The sequence below is a fragment of the Silene latifolia genome, chromosome 10 (genome assembly GCF_048544455.1).
Source record: "Silene latifolia isolate original U9 population chromosome 10, ASM4854445v1, whole genome shotgun sequence".
Lineage (NCBI taxonomy): Eukaryota > Viridiplantae > Streptophyta > Magnoliopsida > Caryophyllales > Caryophyllaceae > Silene > Silene latifolia.
The window spans coordinates 114,629,310-114,650,850 of NC_133535.1; the positions used below are offsets into that span (position 1 = coordinate 114,629,310).

General features: G+C 38.7%; 1 protein-coding gene and 1 non-coding gene across 2 annotated transcripts; both read right to left on the reverse strand.

Moving 5' to 3' along the window:
* Nucleotides 1–12,758: 12,758 nt before the first annotated feature.
* Nucleotides 12,759–19,703, reverse strand: LOC141605828 (eukaryotic translation initiation factor-like). The gene is made up of 9 exons (XM_074424737.1): nt 19,280–19,703; nt 17,800–17,871; nt 17,455–17,550; nt 17,118–17,336; nt 16,108–16,202; nt 15,587–15,674; nt 14,939–15,289; nt 14,239–14,481; nt 12,759–14,157 (listed from the first exon to the last, which is right to left on the reverse strand). The coding sequence occupies exons 1-9, from the start codon at nt 19,454–19,456 to the stop codon at nt 13,111–13,113; spliced, it is 2,388 nt and encodes a 795-aa protein (XP_074280838.1). The 5' UTR covers nt 19,457–19,703; the 3' UTR covers nt 12,759–13,110.
* Nucleotides 18,509–18,616, reverse strand: LOC141609936 (small nucleolar RNA snoR103). The gene has a single exon (XR_012527838.1). It is a non-coding gene; the product is annotated as a small nucleolar RNA snoR103 (small nucleolar RNA).
* Nucleotides 19,704–21,541: the final 1,838 nt, after the last annotated feature.

Below are 21,541 nucleotides of genomic sequence, written 5' to 3' on the forward strand. Positions count from 1 at the left end.
TTCTTCCTCTGTTACTGCCTCATCAAAATTAAATACATCTCCTAACTCTTCTTCCTCCTCGGTCAATTCCTCACGAAAAGAGACTGCCTCTCTTAACGTCACCACTCGTTTATTTGGACAAGAACCTTGATAGTGACCGAACCCCTGACATTTGAAACACCGAACTTTCGACAAACTTGTTTCCTTATTTGACTCAACGGTTTTGGTGTGGCTTTGGTCGAACTGTTTGAGTTTGGTGTAGTTGTAGTTTTAGGAGAGAAAATGGGTTTGGAATAATTATTAGGGCTACTGTATTCTCTACTAGAACTCCCTGTTTTGAATTTCCCTTGGGCCTCAATTTTAACACACAAATTGCACAAAGTATCAAAATCCGAATAAGGGTATAATTCGACCAATTGGCAATATTAAGATTTAGACCACGAAGAAAACGCGACATTTTTTGTTCTTCATTCTCCTCCAATTCCCCCATTAGAATTAATTTTTCAAATTCATCTATATACTCGCGGCAACAGTTAATTTCTCTTGCATAAAATCCGCAATTTTACGATAAATACTTAGCTTATGCGTAGCCGGTACATACCTCTTTCTCAATTTACGCTTTAAGGAATCCCACGATGAAACCTTGTCCTTTCCAGCGCGAGATCGACTAGCCTTCAACCCTTCGTACCAAAGTGAAGCCCCCTTGCTCAATCTCAGAATAGCATATTTGCATCTCTTCTCGTCACTGAGATCTTTAAAGTCGAACAAACGATCGATTTTTCTTTCCCAATCTAGATAATCTTCCGGATTGGTTCCTCCTATGAGTTCCGGAAGTTCGGAAACTTTGAATTCGTCTGGTTTCTTTCCACTGGTTCGACTCCCAGTAGGTCTATTTCGCAACAAATCTTGAAGTTTCTCGTAGAACTCCTCGTCAAATTGTTCACCAGACATTTTTTTTTTTTGTGATGGTATGAAACCGAAACTTAGGATCGTCTCGATTTAATGGGAAATCAAGAGCCGAAGCTCTGATACCACTAATGATACGAATTTGCAGCGGAAAAAGTAACAAAGATATGTGATTAACGAACTAGACCTATAGTTCGATAATCGTGAGTCAAACCAAGACCTATTGATTTGATACTCGAAGAACTTACGCAAGAAAACGCGATCTTACGAAGCCAAATGAATTGCACGCAACAACTCAAATAGATTTTCACACACAGTGATTTTGTATGAGCTTTGAATTATATTTTTGGATGACTATTACAAGCAAAAGGCAAGACTATAAATACCCTAGAAGGAAAACGTTTACAGCAAAAAAAATGAAACTCCTAATGATACCATTAACTAGCTAATTATGGCTAATAACTCTAGCACATTAAGTCCTTCCAAGTGCTGAAATAAAACACCAAAATAACCAACAATAAACAACCTACTAAATAGGGAATTAACACCCTTTATTGACTCATAAATTGCAACTTAAATGCCTTAGCTTGTAAGAACCAGCCTCTAAACGGATCCAATGCAAGAGACTAGGCTTACGAATCGAACCATCGAGCTTGTTGAAACATCGACCCCTACTGTCAAAATGAGATTGTTATCCATTGGCACCTTAGCATTGTCCACCACGTCTTCAACCGTATCAACTTCATAAAAGCCAATCCTCTTCAAAAGAGAGCCTTTACATTTTTGGGGGAAAATAGATAAGACTATAGAACAATGGTCTTTTAATGCCTCATGTTCAAATAGCTTTAAAGCATAAGCGGCCAAATTTAAGTTTAAAGAGACCGCAAGGTCAGACAAAGAGTTAGGGTCATAACTACCCTCCATGCCAACAACAAGACTTAGGAGCTTACAAGCTTCATCATAGTAAGACGCAACAGCTCCAAAACAATTCTATTTGTAAAGATTATTACCCCTATCCTTCAAATTCTTAATTTTAGGAATAAGAGGTCCCTCTGTTTGCATAATACAATTCATCATATCCCATCCCTTATCCTCAAAAAAGTTCTCATCTAAATGGGAACAAGCAAAAGATTCGAGAAACTTTACACATACCTGATTGGAAGCCATAATAACCAACAGGCTTTTACCAACAACTAACAGATGAATGTAAGCATCGAAGCAAAACCAGACAATAGAAACCCCAAGTAATCAAATACTACTCCCGCCAAGAAAAATAAAAAACGCACTAGCTTAAATTTTATTGAATTAGACAAAATCTATTAACCAAAACCACAAGGGAGGATAAAATCACCGGCACACCTGTACAAAGCGCTGATCACTGGAGAACAGACGCCTAAGGAAATCACACCAGAATATGAACCACGCCCCACGCAACACTCGATTGAGAACCAAGCAACCTTGAAAAAGCAAACAAAACTGACCAGATGACCAGAAATCCCTTCTTACTGCAACAACAGGAATCCCCAGCGAACAAAATTAAGGAAACTTCGGCTCGCCGGTGACAAACTGGGTGATAGAGTGGGGGAAGCGGCCTACGAGCCGAGAAAAGGATAATACGGTTAGGTTTTAATTTGGGGAATTTTAATTTGGAAATTTTTCGGGGGAGAGAGTCGTTTTTAAGTTAAAAAGAGTCCAGATCCTAACGGTGCCCACAGCAGAAGAAGAAGAAGAAGAAAAAAAAAAAAAAAAAAAAAAAAAAAAAAAAAAAAAGATGCATCAAAGGAAAACATAAAAATATTTTGGACATAACTCCAAATGACTCTAATTGGATATTGACATCAGTTTATGAATGATACATTTATCCCATGTAACATTATACATTTACCATGCATGACACCAAAATCCATGGCATTTTGTTTTAACTTGAGGACTGAAAAATTAAGGACTGAAAAATATAATGTTCGTTCAGTTCACTTTGTGGTGTTCAAAAATTGTCGTACAATTCCACATGAAAAAACAAAATATGTATAAAATATCAAAACGATGATGTCGTATAGAGTACAAAAGGGAATGAATCTAATCCATAAAAGAGTACTACAACTTAGGAACACGTTTAATTCCCATGGAATTAACATGCCCTTCATGCTTATCTTGTCGTAATGCTTTAGTGAGAGGATCTGCTATGTTATCATCTGTAGCAATCTTTTCTATCACTACTTCCTTTTGCTCCACGTAATCCCGGATTAGATGAGCTTTCCGTTGTACATGTCTAGACTTGTTGCTAGACTTTGGCTCCTTAGCTTGGAAGATGGCACCACTATTGTCGCAATAGATGGTGATCGGGTCATTCGAACTAGGCACTACAGATAGTCCATGTAAGAATTGACGCATCCATATCGCTTCCTTTGTAGCTTCGCACGCGGCATAGTACTCGGACTCGTCGTAGAATCTGCTGAATGTTTGTTTCGAACTCTTCCACCGATCATAGCGCCATTAAGAGTAAAAACGAATCCGGACGAGATTTCGAGTCATCACGATCCGTTTGGAAGCTAGCATCTCACAGAATCGGTTGCGCATAGCTTTTGTTCGCCTCCATAAGTCAATGCCCAATCTTTAGTCCTCCGTAGGTACTTAAGAATGTTCTTGACAACTAACCAATGTGATTCACCTGGATGTTGTTGGAATCGACTTGTCATACTCAATGCATATGCCACGTCTGGACGTGTGCATATCATGGCATACATGATTGATCCTATAGCCGAAGCATAAGGAATCCGTGTCATGCGCTCTTTCTCTTCCTGTCTCTCGGTGCCCGAGATTTGCTCAAATGCACCCCAGAGCCATAGGAAGAAACCCCTTCTTGGAGTTAGTCATACCGAATCTCTCTAGGACTTTGTCTATGTAAGACTCTGACGAGAGATAACATCCGTCGTGATCTATCTCGATAGATACGGATGCCTAGAATTCTTTGTGCCTCTCCCAGATCTTTCATCCGGAAATGGTTTTTCAACCATACTTTCACCGAAGTTAAGAGAGGTATGTCATTCCCAATCAGGAGTATGTCGTCAACATACAATATTAGGAAAACAATCTTGCTCCCACTCGACTTGATATATAAACATGGTTCCTCGACCGATCGAGTAAATCCATTTTCTTTAATCACTTGGTCGAAGCGATGATTCCAACTCCGAGATGCTTGCTTAAGTCCATAAATGGAACGCTTAAGTTTGCATACTTTCTTAGGATGTTGTGGATCGATGAAACCTTCGGGTTGTACCATGTACAACTCTTCCTCCAAAAAGCCATTTAAGAAGGCGATTTTCACATCCATTTGCCAAATTTCATAGTCATGAAAAGCGGCGATCGCTAAGATGATCCGAATGGAACGCAAAGATGACTACGGGTGCAAAAATTTCATCGTAGTGCAAACCTGGCACTTGGGTGAAACCTTTAGCAACTAGTCGTGCTTTATAGATATCTTGTTGACCTTCCACAGAATGCTTTATCTTGTAAAGCCATTTGCATTGAAGGGGACGAACCTTAGGTAAGTAAGTCAACAAGATCCCATACGTTGTTCTCATACATAGAGTCCATCTCGGATTGCATGGCCTCAAGCCATAGCTTTGAGTCGGAACTAGTCATGGCACCTTTATAGGTTGCGGGTTCACTACTCGTTAAGAGTAGAACGTCATCTATGTCATGTTCCTCGACCATACCAATGTATCTGTCTGGAGGAATAGAGACTCTTCCCGACCTCCTAGGTTCCTCAGGAATGTTAACCGCAGCCGGGATTGAAGGAACAGGTTCCTCCAATAGATGCTCGGTACTTGGTTCTGGAATCTCCGACAGGTCGAAGGTTCTATCACTCTTTGCATTCTCGAGAAATTCCTTCTCTAAGAATGTCGCACTAGCCGCAACAAAAACACGTTGTTCGGTTGGCGAATAGAAGTAATGACCAAGTGTTCCTTTAGGATAACCTATAAAGTATGTCTTGACCGATCGCGGGCCGAGCTTATCCTCGTGTCTCCACTTGACATAAGCCTCGCAGCCCCAAACCCGTATAAAGGACAAGTTAGGGACCGTTTCCTTCCATAGTTCATATGGAGTCTTGTCAACAGCTTTAGACGGACTTCGGTTAAGTATTAGAGCGGCTGACATAAGAGCATAACCCCATAACGAGTCGAAACACGGTGTGATTCATCATGGATCGAACCATATCAAGTAGTGTTCGATTTCTCCGTTCGGACACACCATTCAATTGAGGTGTTCCAGGTGGAGTTAACTGTAGGGCAATCCCACAGTCTTTAAGGTGTTGATCAAACTCGTGAGAAAGATACTCGCCACCACGATCCGAACGCAGTGTTTTTTAATCTTCCTACCTAATAGGTTCTCGCACCCTATTCTCGGTATTCCTTGAATTTCTCAAAGGATTCACTTTTGTGCTTCATTAAGTAGACATATCCATATCTACTTAAATCGTCCGTGAAAGTGATGAAATACCTATAGCCTTCTCGTGCGGTGATTGACATAGGTCCACATACATCCGTGTGTATGAGTCCTAATAGGTCAGCAGCGCGCATTCCAACACCTTTGAAGGAAATTCGAGTCATCTTACCGATGAGACATGATTCACACGTGCCAAATGATTGAAAATCAAAGGCCGAGATAGCTCCATGTTTAATGAGCTGTTTTACGCGTTTCTCATTAATGTGTCCCATACGGCAGTGCCATAGATACGTCTGATCTTTGTCACCAACCTTTAACTTTTTATTCATTACGTGTAATATTTCGGTGGTCTGATCTAAAACATAAATTCCGTTCATGGAGATCGCCTTGCCATAAATCATATTGTGTAAAGAGAAAATGCAAGTATTATTCTCTATTACAAATGAAAAACCAAGTTTGTCAAGTGCAGAAACTGAAATAATGTTTTTCGAAAGACTGGGTACATAATAGCAATCATATAATGATAACTCAAATCCGCTAGGAAGCTGGATCACATATGTTCCCCTCGAGACGGCAGCCACTCTTGCTCCATTCCCGACACGCAGGTCAACCTCACCCTTTACGAGAGGCTCGAGATTTCGGAGGCCCTACACATGATTACACAGATGAGAACCACAACCAGTATCAAGTACCCAAGTTCCGTAACTTGCGTGGTTAATCTCAATCATATGAATAAAAGTAGAAGAAGAAGACATACCAACAGGTTTAACGCGACCTGCTTTTATGTCCTCATGATAAACAGGACATGTGCGCCTCCAATGCCCAGTCTTGTGGCAGTGATGGCATTCCATGTTTTCGGTTTTGCTCTTTGTCGCGCCTGATGAGGTGCTCGACTCACCAGGTCCACTCTTACCTGAACCCGACTTCTTGAACTTTGCCTTACCTCTCGCTAGGTTTGCCGAGCTTTGCCCTTACCCTTTCCCTTGTTTGTCACAACGAGAACATCCTGTTTCATGCTCCCACTAAACTTCATGTCCTTCTCGGTGCCGTACGAGGAGGGAGTGCAGTTCATGGGGAGTTTTCTTCAAATCATTCATATAGTAATTCGCTCTAAATTGCGAATAACCATCGTGGAGTGAGTGAAGTATTCGGTCGATCACAATGTTCTCGCTGATCTTACAATCAAAGGTTTCCAGCTTCTCGACATTCTCAATCATGCTGAGAATGTGTGGGCTAACTGGTTGGCCCTTCTGGAGTCTCGCATCAAAGAAGCGAGTGGTATGCTCATAGGTCACGATTCTCGGTGCTTTCGAGAATTCCTTGGTGAGCGTGGTGAAAATCTTGTTCGCACCATGGGCTATGAAGCGTTTCTGCAAATTGGGTTCCATTGCAAAAATGAGTACGTTTTTAATCGCACCCGCTTCCATACGTAAATCATTAAACTTGGTGATTTCAAAGACTCTAGCCGTGGGACCTGGGTTTGCCGGGATGGGCTCTAATAGATATTTGAGCTTCCGTCGCGCCAGCGCAGCATTTCCGTAATGCCGCCTCCCGGTCCGCGAAGTTTGATCCATCATTCTTCGATCGAGTAGACCGATTCATCCGATTCATGAAGATCCGAAGCCGGGACTCACGGTCCAATGTGGCACTTGGCATTGGGTTATCGAGAGAACCACCATTTGATATTAGCAGTTTAAAAGTTCGTGATCTACACTCAAAAAGAAAGAAAAACAAAAACGAAATAAGCAACTCATCGAGGTGATTTAAGTCTATTTAAAAATTCGTTTTAACGTGTAGACTCTCGCACTTGCATAATTGATCTCCTCAAGAATGATACAAGTGATCCCAAGACTCAATTTCGTAAACCGATAAGCCAACTGTTTAGCTAATTCTTTCGTAAGAACTCTTGGTCGATAGATTTTTGTAAATCCTATCTATAGTCCACCATAATCACAGGATCGTACGAGTGATCATAGTGTTGAGATAAAATAGGTCAATCGGTTCCAACTTACCCGACGTAGAAGGGGTCATATTATGCCTACCGACGAAGAAGGGACTCATTGGAGTTTGACCTATAAAGACCGTTCTCAATTTTGGTTTATACGAGGAAGATCCCATCAACTTAATTATAATTCATATTAAGTGAACGAATAACTAGCGTCTGCGTGAATGAATTAATTTGGGTGATGGCTTAAAAAACGTGTGACATGAGAATGTCAAAGAAAACTAACTCGTGACCTCTATATGTGTCAGTTTTCATGCAATAACTAGGTGGTTTGGTTTTTAGGCGGAAAATGATGCATACTATCGTTACGATAAAATAAAAATTGAATGCAATACGTAAATAAAAAATCCTAGTGTGGCCTATCCTAGTAAAATAAAACATAAAACAACTTTGGGATCCACCGTTGGACCCGACAAGCTTGTCTTGATGTTCCATCTTGATTCATGTAGCGGGAGTGAGCATCCGATCTTCATCTTTGGTCTTCTCAAAAATTACAATTTAAAATTACAAATATAAACCTATTTACATTCTAATTAAAACTGTAATTACAAGTGAAAAATCCAAAACGGAGATACGAGATCTCAAAATACAACCAAGACCGTGTTCCATCATTACAGTAACACGTTCTACTAAGGCCACACTAAGTTACAACTGATTGCAAAATAAATGAATAAATACGTAATAAAAAGCATTCAAAAACATTCATAATTAACGATAAATAAAATGCATCAACTAAAAACAAATTCATTCGTGACATAATTCCGTAATTATGTGAAATTTATCCAAACCACCTTTTAATGATTAAAATTCATGTGATAAAACCGCTTCTATCAATTTAATTTTAATCTAATACAGTCCGTTACTTTAAATACGCTTTAAAATAACTTAATGGTACGTGTGTGAACCGTTTCACAATCATAGCGAGTGTACAATATCCGTATAAAGTACAAATTAAGGCCAAAAGAAAATTTAAAGCAAAATGAAAAATTTTCAAAGTCGCTAAAACGAAATCCCTCGATCCAGGGACATAAGTGCTCGATCGAGGAACAAGAGGGCTCGATCGAATGAGGCCGCCATTCGATCGAGGGGCTTGTCAATCAGAAGTACTCGATCGACAAGATCGGAGGTCGATCGAGAGCTTTTATCAAGAAATCGCTCGATCGAGTACGAGGACTTCTCGATCGAGCAAAGCGGTTTTAAATGGGTCGATCGAGTGCTGCAAGGACTCGATCGAACAAAAACAAGACAGAAAAAGCTCTCGATCGAGTAGAAATCCATTCGATCGAGACCAAACAAGTTCTGAAAACTTAAAACCCTCGTGAAAACAGTTTGTGAACACAAAACCAAATTCAATTTTGATCAAAAACGCATAAAATCAATTTTATAATTTGACAAAACTTGACATATTATTATAATCTCCGTATAAAATAACAATATGTAAAAGAACAAAACGGAAAAAGTGAATCAACCGTGTAAAACATGTCACGGTTTCAACAAAAACGCAACATCCGTGTATACAAGGCACGGATTTCGAGACAAAAACTACCGTTTCAAAATCGTTTTATGAAAAATCACAATGAAAATTTACGTGGCCTCACTCTGATACCACTTGTGGGGTAATATCCGTATAAGACCCTTTAAATTTAGGACTATAACGTAAATTTAACATGTGAAATATGGTCATAAACGAAATACAACAATGAAACGATAAAGATAAAGAATCAACCTCGGGTCCTTTGATGCACGGCGTAAAGAACAGAAATCAACAGAGATTCCCTCCTAATTGTTGCACCCAAGACCGTCCGAGAAATGCCCTTGTGCTAGAACGTGTTCTCCGATTGCCTTGCAATATTGGGAGAACTTGATGTGAGTTTTTCTCGAGATGTGAGATCTCGGTTTCAGAGAAAGCTTAATCTCCAAAACCCTAATTTCTGTGTAAATGAAATTGTCTAGGTCAAAAGGAGAGGGAGTCTCTCCTTTTGTTTGGTTTGGCCAGCCGTGGGTTTGCATGGGGAAGTGGGCTTCCACTTCCTCTTAATTTTAACTCATGGTACGACCTGAAATGCGCTAAATGTATATGACACGGTTTCATCATAAATTGTCATCGGTTATCGGATATTAAAGCATCAACTAATTATAACACGGATCAGTTGAATCATTAATACGTGTCCGACAAAGACAATATTGTATAATTATATTCAATATACATTAATCAAATATAAATCGTTTATATTCAATTTTACGAATTAATCGCTTAATTCGTCTTAGCCATTATTATTTAATCCGTATTAAATAACATATCTCAACATCACATTTTGACTAAATATTAGTCAAATAACTCGTAACCGGTTAGTCAAAATTGGCATCTACATGACCGTTTTTCATCTTTATCACGTCTCTCAAACGTATCCTATAGGTGTGACTTTTAGGGACCAGTTGATCACCGCCATCTGTATGACAATAACGTCAAACTTATCTAGCAAGCCAACCGTTATTGATAAACGTGGATCAACTGATAATAATACCAAAAGTATGCCCTTTGATCCTTTTAGAGGTTTATAAGTCCTTGCACTAACTGTTAAGGACACCAACCCCAACAACTTCCATCGTCGATAATTACACTACACCACTTGTCATTGACCTGACATTTGGTATGGAATAACTGCTCTCGCTGATCCGAATCAATGGACTCGGCTTGGGCTCGTAAAGTACGAAGCACTAACAACGTATCAAAAACTGGGGCCTCATAACCCTCTTCTTCTTCCTCTGTTACTGCCTCATCAAAATTAAATACATCTCCTAACTCTTCTTCCTCCTCGGTCAATTCCTCACGAAAAGAGACTGCCTCTCTTAACGTCACCACTCGTTTATTTGGACAAGAACCTTGATAGTGACCGAACCCCTGACATTTGAAACACCGAACTTTCGACAAACTTGTTTCCTTATTTGACTCAACGGTTTTGGTGTGGCTTTGGTCGAACTGTTTGAGTTTGGTGTAGTTGTAGTTTTAGGAGAGAAAATGGGTTTGGAATAATTATTAGGGCTACTGTATTCTCTACTAGAACTCCCTGTTTTGAATTTCCCTTGGGCCTCAATTTTAACACACAAATTGCACAAAGTATCAAAATCCGAATAAGGGTATAATTCGACTGAATTGGCAATATTAAGATTTAGACCACGAAGAAAACGCGACATTTTTTGTTCTTCATTCTCCTCCAATTCCCCCATTAGAATTAATTTTTCAAATTCATCTATATACTCGGCAACAGTTAATTTCTCTTGCATAAAATCCGCAATTTTACGATAAATACTTAGCTTATGCGTAGCCGGTACATACCTCTTTCTCAATTTACGCTTTAAGGAATCCCACGATGAAACCTTGTCCTTTCCAGCGCGAGATCGACTAGCCTTCAACCCTTCGTACCAAAGTGAAGCCCCCTTGCTCAATCTCAGAATAGCATATTTGCATCTCTTCTCGTCACTGAGATCTTTAAAGTCGAACAAACGATCGATTTTTCTTTCCCAATCTAGATAATCTTCCGGATTGGTTCCTCCTATGAGTTCCGGAAGTTCGGAAACTTTGAATTCGTCTGGTTTCTTTCCACTGGTTCGACTCCCAGTAGGTCTATTTCGCAACAAATCTTGAAGTTTCTCGTAGAACTCCTCGTCAAATTGTTCACCAGACATTTTTTTTTTTTGTGATGGTATGAAACCGAAACTTAGGATCGTCTCGATTTAATGGGAAATCAAGAGCCGAAGCTCTGATACCACTAATGATACGAATTTGCAGCGGAAAAAGTAACAAAGATATGTGATTAACGAACTAGACCTATAGTTCGATAATCGTGAGTCAAACCAAGACCTATTGATTTGATACTCGAAGAACTTACGCAAGAAAACGCGATCTTACGAAGCCAAATGAATTGCACGCAACAACTCAAATAGATTTTCACACACAGTGATTTTGTATGAGCTTTGAATTATATTTTTGGATGACTATTACAAGCAAAAGGCAAGACTATAAATACCCTAGAAGGAAAACGTTTACAGCAGCAAAAAAAATGAAACTCCTAATGATACCATTAACTAGCTAATTATGGCTAATAACTCTAGCACATTAAGTCCTTCCAAGTGCTGAAATAAAACACCAAAATAACCAACAATAAACAACCTACTAAATAGGGAATTAACACCCTTTATTGACTCATAAATTGCAACTTAAATGCCTTAGCTTGTAAGAACCAGCCTCTAAACGGATCCAATGCAAGAGACTAGGCTTACGAATCGAACCATCGAGCTTGTTGAAACATCGACCCCTCTCACAAAATGAGATTGTTATCCATTGGCACCTTAGCATTGTCCACCACGTCTTCAACCGTATCAACTTCATAAAAGCCAATCCTCTTCAAAAGAGAGCCTTTACATTTTTGGGGGAAAATAGATAAGACTATAGAACAATGGTCTTTTAATGCCTCATGTTCAAATAGCTTTAAAGCATAAGCGGCCAAATTTAAGTTTAAAGAGACCGCAAGGTCGTACAAAGAGTTAGGGTCATAACTACCCTCCATGCCAACAACAAGACTTAGGAGCTTACAAGCTTCATCATAGTAAGACGCAACAGCTCCAAAACAATTCTATTTGTAAAGATTATTACCCCTATCCTTCAAATTCTTAATTTTAGGAATAAGAGGTCCCTCTGTTTGCATAATACAATTCATCATATCCCATCCCTTATCCTCAAAAAAGTTCTCATCTAAATGGGAACAAGCAAAAGATTCGAGAAACTTTACACATACCCGATTGGAAGCCATAATAACCAACAGTGCTTTTACCAACAACTAACAAGATGGATGTAAGCATCGAAGCAAAACCGATAACAATAGAAACCCCAAGTAATCAAATACTACTCCCGCCAAGAAAAATAAAAAACGCACTAGCTTAAATTTTATTGAATTAGACAAAATCTATTAACCAAAACCACAAGGGAGGATAAAATCACCGCACACACTTACAAAAAGCGATCACCGGAGAACAGACGCCTAAGGAAATCACACCAGAATATGAACCACGCCCCACGCAACACTCGATTGAGAACCAAGCAACCTTGAAAAAGCAAACAAAACTGACCAGATGACCAGAAATCCCTTCTTACTGCAACAACAGGAATCCCCAGCGAACAAAATTAAGGAAACTTCGGCTCGCCGGTGACAAACTGGGTGATAGAGTGGGGGAAGCGGCCTACGAGCCGAGAAAAGGATAATACGGTTAGGTTTTAATTTGGAAATTTTTCGGGGGAGAGAGTCGTTTTTAAGTTAAAAAGAGTCCAGATCCTAACGGTGCCCACAGCAGAAGAAGAAGAAGAAGAAGAAAAAAAAAAAAAAAAAAAAAAAAAAAAGATGCATCAAAGGAAAACATAAAAATATTTTGGACATAACTCCAAATGACTCTAATTGGATATTGACATCAGTTTATGAATGATACATTTATCCCATGTAACATTATACATTTACCATGCATGACACCAAAATCCATGGCATTTTGTTTTAACTTGAACAAAATTTGCATAATGGCCAAAAAAGAGAAATAAAAAGACCAAAAAAAAAGTAGACTCTGCCGATCTTGTATTACAGTACAGGCAACCTCAACAAAGGGAGGAATAGATAATAAAAAATCAAAATTCAACGACAAGAAGTGTCTGATAACTGACAAGTGAGAACTCCACTGAAGTTTTTCAGGCAATATCATTGTGGAACGGGGAATCGTCAACATTCCATTCAGAAAAGACCCTTGCATTCATCGACATCCAGAGCTTGTGCTTCCAAAAGTCCTTGTCCAGCAGGGCTAGAACTGACAATTCTAACTGCGGCATCAAATATCGGTTTTCGGAACATTTCATCCTCAATCTTCTTTAGGACCTCCTTTACTACACGAAAGTCGACTCCCCCGACCAAAATTAGTTTGCCCATGATCTCCCCGAAGTTATTCGGGGCCTTTGGCAAGTCGATAGCAATATCATCGATTATAGCACCATAAAGCAAGCACCCGGTAGCCAAGTCCCGAGATGAGAGAACATTCTTGGCAAGCAAATGCTCCAGGAGTTTCACAACTGGGTCGATTAAAGGTGGATTCTTTTCTAATCCCAGATTAATGGACTCCTTGACAATTTCATTGTGATAAGCCGGAGACTTGAGCTCCTCAACGCATTGACGTGCTTCATCGACCAACCGGATACTGAAGTACTCCTCGAGAAGGGACAATGTCTTTCTCTTCAGTTCCTCGGGTTTGATACTGCTCGTTTTCACGGGAACGGATGTCTCAACAACCCGGGCAGCAATTGGGGCAGCAGCCTGAGGCGGGCTGGGCCTACTAGAGTCTATACCTGATCCTAAGCTTGGTTGAGGAACAGGCAAAGCACTTCCCTGCAACAAAGCACTTGATTTGCCACTGATGGGCCCACCGCTTCCCTGAGGCAAGAGCTTTGAGTTCAATTGGGCTGGTTTAGCAATGAGCGGGGACTGAAGACGAGGACCACCAGGAGGTCCAGCATTGGGATCAAAACCCCTTGGAAACGACCTGTTCCTAGGAACTTCCCAATTGCCATCATCCATTCCGGGCATTCCTGGCATTCTCCTTGCGCCGGGCATGCCGGGCATCATACCACCAGTGCCAGGGCGATTGACTGGAAATCCTCCCGGAGTGAGGCTTCCTTGACCACCTGGAAGCACACCACGAGCATTCCTGATACTTGCAGTAGCACCAGGTCGAAGGCCTAGTATTTTCTCTGCCTCATCATGGATTTCAGTAATTTTCTTGGCTTTCACCTATAAAATCCTAGTGTTAGACAAGGTATTTGTGATTATTAAGCCAAACAAGCGATAGAAGTTGAAAGATAGCAGTCAAACCTCTTCTCGTCTAGGGACCCAATTGTTTGATCGTAAATCAAGAATATCACGGACCATAAACCGAAGACGAGGAGCCAGTTGAGGGTTTGTACTTAGTTCCTTCAACCGCTGGCAGTAAACATCATTAATACGACGCGACTTTGGGCTCTCATCAAGCTGTTTGCCAATAGTACTGAAAAACTGACAGATGGCCTCAACATTTTCCTCCTCTGGGCAACTCTTATCGTCGGGACCTAATAACTCCTGTAGGGTAAAGGAGACAGTATGAGCTTAAGTCTACGCACAGTATAAGACCATCTCCAAAAAAATTTAACCTTTCCGCTCATAGTTTACTAGTTTTACAGTTTAATGTTTACAAAATGACTCTTGAGACCTCGAAGATAATCTTTTTCATATTGTAAAGAGTGCTTTTTTTTACCACATCCTCTTAGTTTTGTAATCCATTTTATATAATTAGTAGCCATTTAGCCACCATAAATGACCCTTCTGATACTCGATTATTACTCCCTCTGTCTCCCGTCATTTGTTTTACCTTTGGTATTCTTTGTGAGAGCCTGAGAGGTATTTTTTTTTAGATAAACAAGTGATCGGGACTGAGGGAGTAACATGCGTGTCTTCCAGGAGACTTAACTTACTCCTACGTTTTATTGCAAACATAGTAAAACCACGTGAAGAGTATTGCAGAAGAAAGAACATATACCTTCACGATATGATGAACTATCTTTTCGGGCACCATTTTCTGCTTCAAAAGCTCACCAATTAGGCGTATGTTTCCGAGAGTACGCAATTTGAGCATTCTTTCTTTGTCTCGGCGTTCTGCCTCTTGGTCAGGGCTTGTCATCTGTCTTAGCTCAGCTCTTAGGTTTTCGGCACCTTCAAATGCCTCTTGGCAGATGTTCAAGAGGACACGCTTGAAAGTTATTTCTTTGCCTCCTTCTTCTTCTGGTGGGTATGGAGCAAGCTTTTCATTTAGATCAGAACATAACAGGGCATACATAGGGCAGAACGTAGGTTCTAAAACAGCTTTGTCAAATATCAATGATATAACTCCCTGAAAAAAAGGGGAAAAAAATGTCAGCAACGATTACAGAACCATACCACTCCATCCCAACTATATTGTCTCCATTTGACTTTAGTGGTATGAGGTTGACTCTGACAGATAAACTTTTTAAAATAATAATAGCATAAAAAATTCTTTTCATGAACTGAACTGACAAAATTTTATCTTAAGAGAAATTAATAATTAAACGTGACATAGGTTGACCACCAAAGACAAATGGGGACAAGAAATTTAGCGTTGGGAGGGAAAATTATTAAGTAAAAACAAAGCTTTAAAGTAAAGGACAACCTTCAAGATATCAGCTGATGTGATGCCGGACTCAATAAGTTGACCCTTGAGAAGATCATATTTTTCAGGCGTCAACTTGTTCAGGATACTGCATAGGGACAAATTAGAGAAGGAATCATTAGGTACTTAGCATATCTGTATTGATACTATGGCTGATAATATTCTTAAAACCCAGGCTAGCCAGTCAGCATTGACATGCAACAGAGACTTGTAAGATAGGGCGTAGAAGTTTAAACTAGTATCAGAACACCGGGATTGATGTTACAAGGCCTTGTACACAGATGTTGAACATGGGGACTCTGTCCTTACGGTAGGATATGGTTACTGAACAAGTGAACATGTCCTTAAATAATTGAGATATTTAGTTTGTAAAGTAAAGTAGCAACAAGTGGCTGGCAAAACAAGCACTTAGCTTTGATAAGCAATGGACCCTTAAAAAGCTGCTAATAAAACAGTAGCATGTACAAAAAATAAATTAGATATCATTTCAGATTCTGGTTACAAGTTGGGAAAAGAGTTACCCTTTGATAGTCTTCAAAACCCGGTCCTTGTCAGTGAGCTGTCCTCTTTTAACTGACCATGGCACCTCTGCCTTAACCAGAGCCGGAGGAGGACCCTGGATTGCATCAAGTACAAACTCTGAGAAGTTTACATAACTGTAAATAATTTATAGTTGCTCTAATATAAAATTAGAAACCTAAAAGTTATACGGAGTAAACATAAAAATAAAAATCATAACAGATAATCAAAGGCAGCAGAAGTAAAATAAAAATCCCTCCCATGAATATAAATATGCAAGGATAAATCATATGATAAGGGATAGTAATTGTATACTAGGCTGAATTGAACACCAACAGAACTTCCACACCAAGCAAAGGGTCCATAACATCACAGCAAAACTTAACATGAATGTAGCATCATTACAAGTTTCAAACAATGCAAGCTTATCAGCTATCAGCGGATCATATCCTCCTTCTGTTAGTCCGTTTCATACAAGTCATTCACCCAATGGAGACCCATTTAAATCTTCTCTCTTTCAAGGTACATGAGTATATGTCATGAAAAATATTAATCTTATTAAAACTTTTTTCCCAACGACTCTTAATGATTAACATAATTAAAAATAGACCACCATGTCTCAGAAAAACGAATGGGAAATATACGCAAAACTGAGGGAATATCTTTCACAGTCTATGGGTTCATATAGGTCAGCGCAACATGCCATGTTTAAGGATTATATTAATTTTCCTCAAGGAATTGTTTCTGCGAACAGAGATTAAAAATGAAGTGTGTACCACGCAAACTGAATCCACTATTACTAATTAAACTAAGCTTATTATAGTAAGATGACATGATATTTTGTCAAAAGATCTAAGAACAGATGTACATCGTGTGAATTTTCCAAGCAACAAAACATCTGAAAGCAAGAAAACATTGGTGAAATAGTTTCATCACACAATCATAAAGTTAGAAGAACTCACTCCTCCAACTCCAAGAAATGGAAAATATGAGGGAAAAAAATGTATTTTACCCCTTGATTAGAGATTTGTGCTCTCCCAAACTGCGAGCTAAGCTGGCCTTGGCGATTGTTATCCACTCCTTTGGAGTCATATCTACCAGCAATTTCTCTATCACGGATAGTATCCCAAGATCTCTCATCTGCAGGGGAAGAAATTGGAGCAGTACGACTTCGCCAATCACGATTGTCGGGTTCAGAGTATCTATTTTGTGGCTGACTCGGAGGCTGAGGCTACAAAAGAAAACCCAATTGGAATAATAAACATCTCTGTCATCTTACACATCTTTATAGCAGTTTAACAATGTGAACATTAATTAATTTCCAAGTAATGCCGAGTTCACAGACTTACATTAGATTCAGCACGATTCCAATTCTGCTCTTCACCTAGCAACTCAGAGTCAATCTCTTGTTTAAGTTTCAAGACATCCTCAGCTACCGCGACAACCTTTAAAACACATTAAAAACACAGTTAATCAACAACAAAAGGAATGAATTTGACATATGCTTAATTTCCATTGCCATAACAGGACAAAAGCAAGGTTTAAAACTAGCAAAAACGAACGACTTTAAAACACGACCCATATAACAAGCTTCGTGTTTTAGGCTGAAGAATTTGTGTATATTTGAACAGTCCACTATTCCTATTAGAGTAAGAATTATATATAGGAACTTAAAAGTAACTAAAAACGATTACCTCTCTGAGTTGAAGCAGTTGATCCCTAGTGTAGCGCACTCGCTCACGACTCTCAAACCGAGAGTCTCCAATCTGCAGCAAGAGAGAAACCCCAAATGATTAGGCCGAAGAATTTACGTATATTTGAATTTTATTACAACTAAAATTTAAAACAGCCAGGCTATCTTGCCATGAAAAATTGTTTCACCATACGGTCACAGCCCATAACAAAAAAAATGAAACTATAGCAGCGCATAATAAGAGGAATCAGCTAACTGTAGAAAGCAACATAACTACATGAGATGAAAAGACATACTACTATTTTGCTTTAGATCTCCTTAACTCAGCTTTATTTCCCAATATTCAGATGAAAAAAAAAAAGCATATGATTTTGAGCCTTTGACAATTGACATGAGGTTATTACATTCACTTTCATCTTCAGTTTATTAACCATGTCAAACGCTAATTCTCGGAAGCAATTTCCCATCAAATTTAATTAATGTTCAGTTTTGATCACCATGTCAACCATTGATTTTTTAAGGGGAAAATAAAAGATCCAAATAAGACAGCTAAGTATATACTCCAATTCCATAGCAAAGCTTGCTAAGCAATCCAGATCACATAAAAATGGCATCTCTTAGAACTATGTGCCTTTTTCTTTCAGCAATTCAGTATAACTTGCAAAATTTCACTTTCATTCAATCAAACAAACTCAATATATCAATATAATAATTGTTAGTAGGTTTCTTTATGGACGAGATACAGCTCACTGCTAGCCCACCTAAAGCCTACAAGCTCACTTTTCGTCCATGTTTACGACAAGAAACACATCTAAAGTGCTCTGTCAAGAATTAGGACGTTCATCTATTTCAACTAAACAATAGTCCTGCTGTCTACAGCATTAAAGCACACCTAACAATGCTCACATTAGTCACATATACTTCAAGAGCCGAATTCTTTCACATCGAAAACCAATGTTAACTAATCAGCAATCATAGTCATGACTCATCTCAGTCCTACAAAGTACAAACACCAAACCAGAACACCTGAAAACTAACCTTTCAGCTTAAACCATACCTCCGTATCAAAGATGCAACTATAAACATGCGATTCACTATTCATTACTCTAATCCTACCTATGCAATCTAATCAAAAAGTTGGTTCTTTTCTACAAAACGCTCGCGGACTAGGAGATAATAATTATTAACCATTAGACATCATAATAGCCCCCGAAGATAACAAATTCAAATCCAAAAACACAAAAAAAAAATCCAAACTTCAGTAAAAACATTCACTATATTAACCATAGCACGCATTTTAGCTCAAAAAATCGTCAATTAACACCATAAAAACATCAAATTCAAAAATGACATATAAACATCAATAAAATCAACAAATCAGATCCAACAATACCAAAATACCCAATTGATAAAATAAAAAAACGTACAAAACCCAGATCTTAAAATCAGCTAAAATAAGACAGATCTGCCAAAAGAATAACCTTGAAGGAAAGAGAAGAAGCGGCGGCATGGGAACGAAGGAGCTGAGTATCAACACCAGATGAAATTGAAGAAGACGAAGAAGAAGACGTTTCAAAACGGGGTCCGAGAAACCGAGAGTTTCGATTACCTCCACCTCCACCTGGTCTCAAGCTAATTGTTGTCTGGTCAGCCGGCATAACTCAACGAAACGACGTCGTTTGAATAAACAAATGGATAATTGTCAGAAACGGGGAATTAAGATTTCCCAGAAGAAAGAAACGCCGATCGACGCTTCGATTGATGGATAGAAGAAGTTTCTTTCCTCTCTTCAATGGAGGGATAGAGAGAGAAAGAGAGAGAAATATAGAGGGAGAAAGAAAGAAGGGAGACAAGATGAACACAAGTAATATAAGAGGAGGCTCTTACTCAAGTACAAAAACCCTCATCGAATCTTGGATTTTTGTTTTTTTATATATTTTATTTTTTTCCTAATTGTTCATAAATTAGGAAAAGTTGAGAAAATTAATTGATGGGAGTTAAATATGGAAAAAATTTATATTACCTTAAATGGAAATAATAAGGGAGATTTTATTACTTTAATTTTTTTTTTTATTAATGGGTTTAAAAGTTTCTAACGGTTTTATAGCAATGAATAAATAACTTGATACTACATAATTTGTGTGAATTTAATGTGATAAATGTGACGTTTTGATGGCAAAATTGTTGTCATTTCTGAAATTTTGTTGGCTAAATTGTCGTATTGTTATGAATAACACGGTTTTATTCATAAGAAGATTCAAATTGCAATCACAACGTTCAAGTTGCGAAATTCAAAATTTCAAAACTGCAAAATGCAAATCGCGAAATTCAACAAGGGCCTTAAACGCATCTCTGATTCATCCAAAAGACAAACTTAAGTCACGACAAGTCTGCTCTCCAAGGAGGTCCCGATTAAGAATTCTAAGCGAGCTTATCTACGGACAACTTCGCAAATACAATCCCCCAACGCAGAGGCGTCTCACACACAGGGCAGCCCAGGGCCTCCAAAAATTTGGCCCAAGTTCGTAAACCTTCAATGTTAATAGAAAAAAAAAAAACTAAAACTACAACAATAAGACGTTTAATGTATCAAGCGTTCAAGCCTTAATTCTCTCTTTCCCAATATGTCATTTAAGATTTCCAACCCTAAATTCCCAAATAATCACTTCTAATCTCTCAATGTTTCCGTCAATCAAATTACCCATCTAATAAAAGATCTAGCTAATATTTTTTTAAGAAAGAAACCCAAATTCATCAATTTAAGTCGAAAGGTTTACCAAGGAGAATAATTTGAGGATAAGGTAGGAATTCCTCTCTAACTTCATGAGTTTTAGTTTTAATTTGCTTGTGATTCACGATTAGTTTGGTTAATTCATAATAATTTCGGGTCAGATTCTTAATCTGACTGTTTCCAACCAAAATTTGATTTATAATTAATGATTGTTTTAGTTTGTAATTGATGCTGTTTTTGTTAATTCATTATATGGGTCTGAAATTTTTTGTTAATTTGATAATTTTGACAAGAATCTACCCCTTGAATTGCTAGTTGCCAATTGTAATGTCGAGTTCTTGAATGTTGTTGCAATGATATTCTAATCTTCTATTTTCATTAGTTTGTAGATCAATCATGACTATTAGATTTAGTTTAAGCATTATCGTAAGTGCTACTAGTTGCTAATATGTTCAATGTCTACCAAGTTTCGAGTGTAATTTTTAGGGCCTCATATTCCTTTTCTGCACCGGGCCTCCGATTGTTTTAAGACGCCCATGCCCCAACGGATCCCTCTATCAAGGCACGATCACTCTAAGTATCCCTCTCAGAGTCATACGACAGACAACAATCTCTAACATCCCCAGTGCAGCTTCCACCAAAGCACAACACCACTCTACTTTCCCCGTGGAGCTTTTCCTCATACGACTAGCAAGTCCACACGCACAAGCAACGACAATTCAGTGAACAGACAAGCATAACCTGCGCAAAAACTCCACAGCAAGTCCCGATTAACCTGGTAGAAAATCATCACCAGGCGCATTCTTGAAAATGGTGTAACACCCCAACTACCCGGCCAAAGTAATTGGGGCGTTACCGTCTCGGTTACCCGAGGTAGTGAAATCGGAGATACAATCCAAGAACAAATTATAAATAGAGTGTTTAATGGTTTACAACGAATAAATAAATAACGAAAGATTAAAAGTCATGACCCATAAGCTAATATAATCAAACATGTTCGACTCGGAGATCA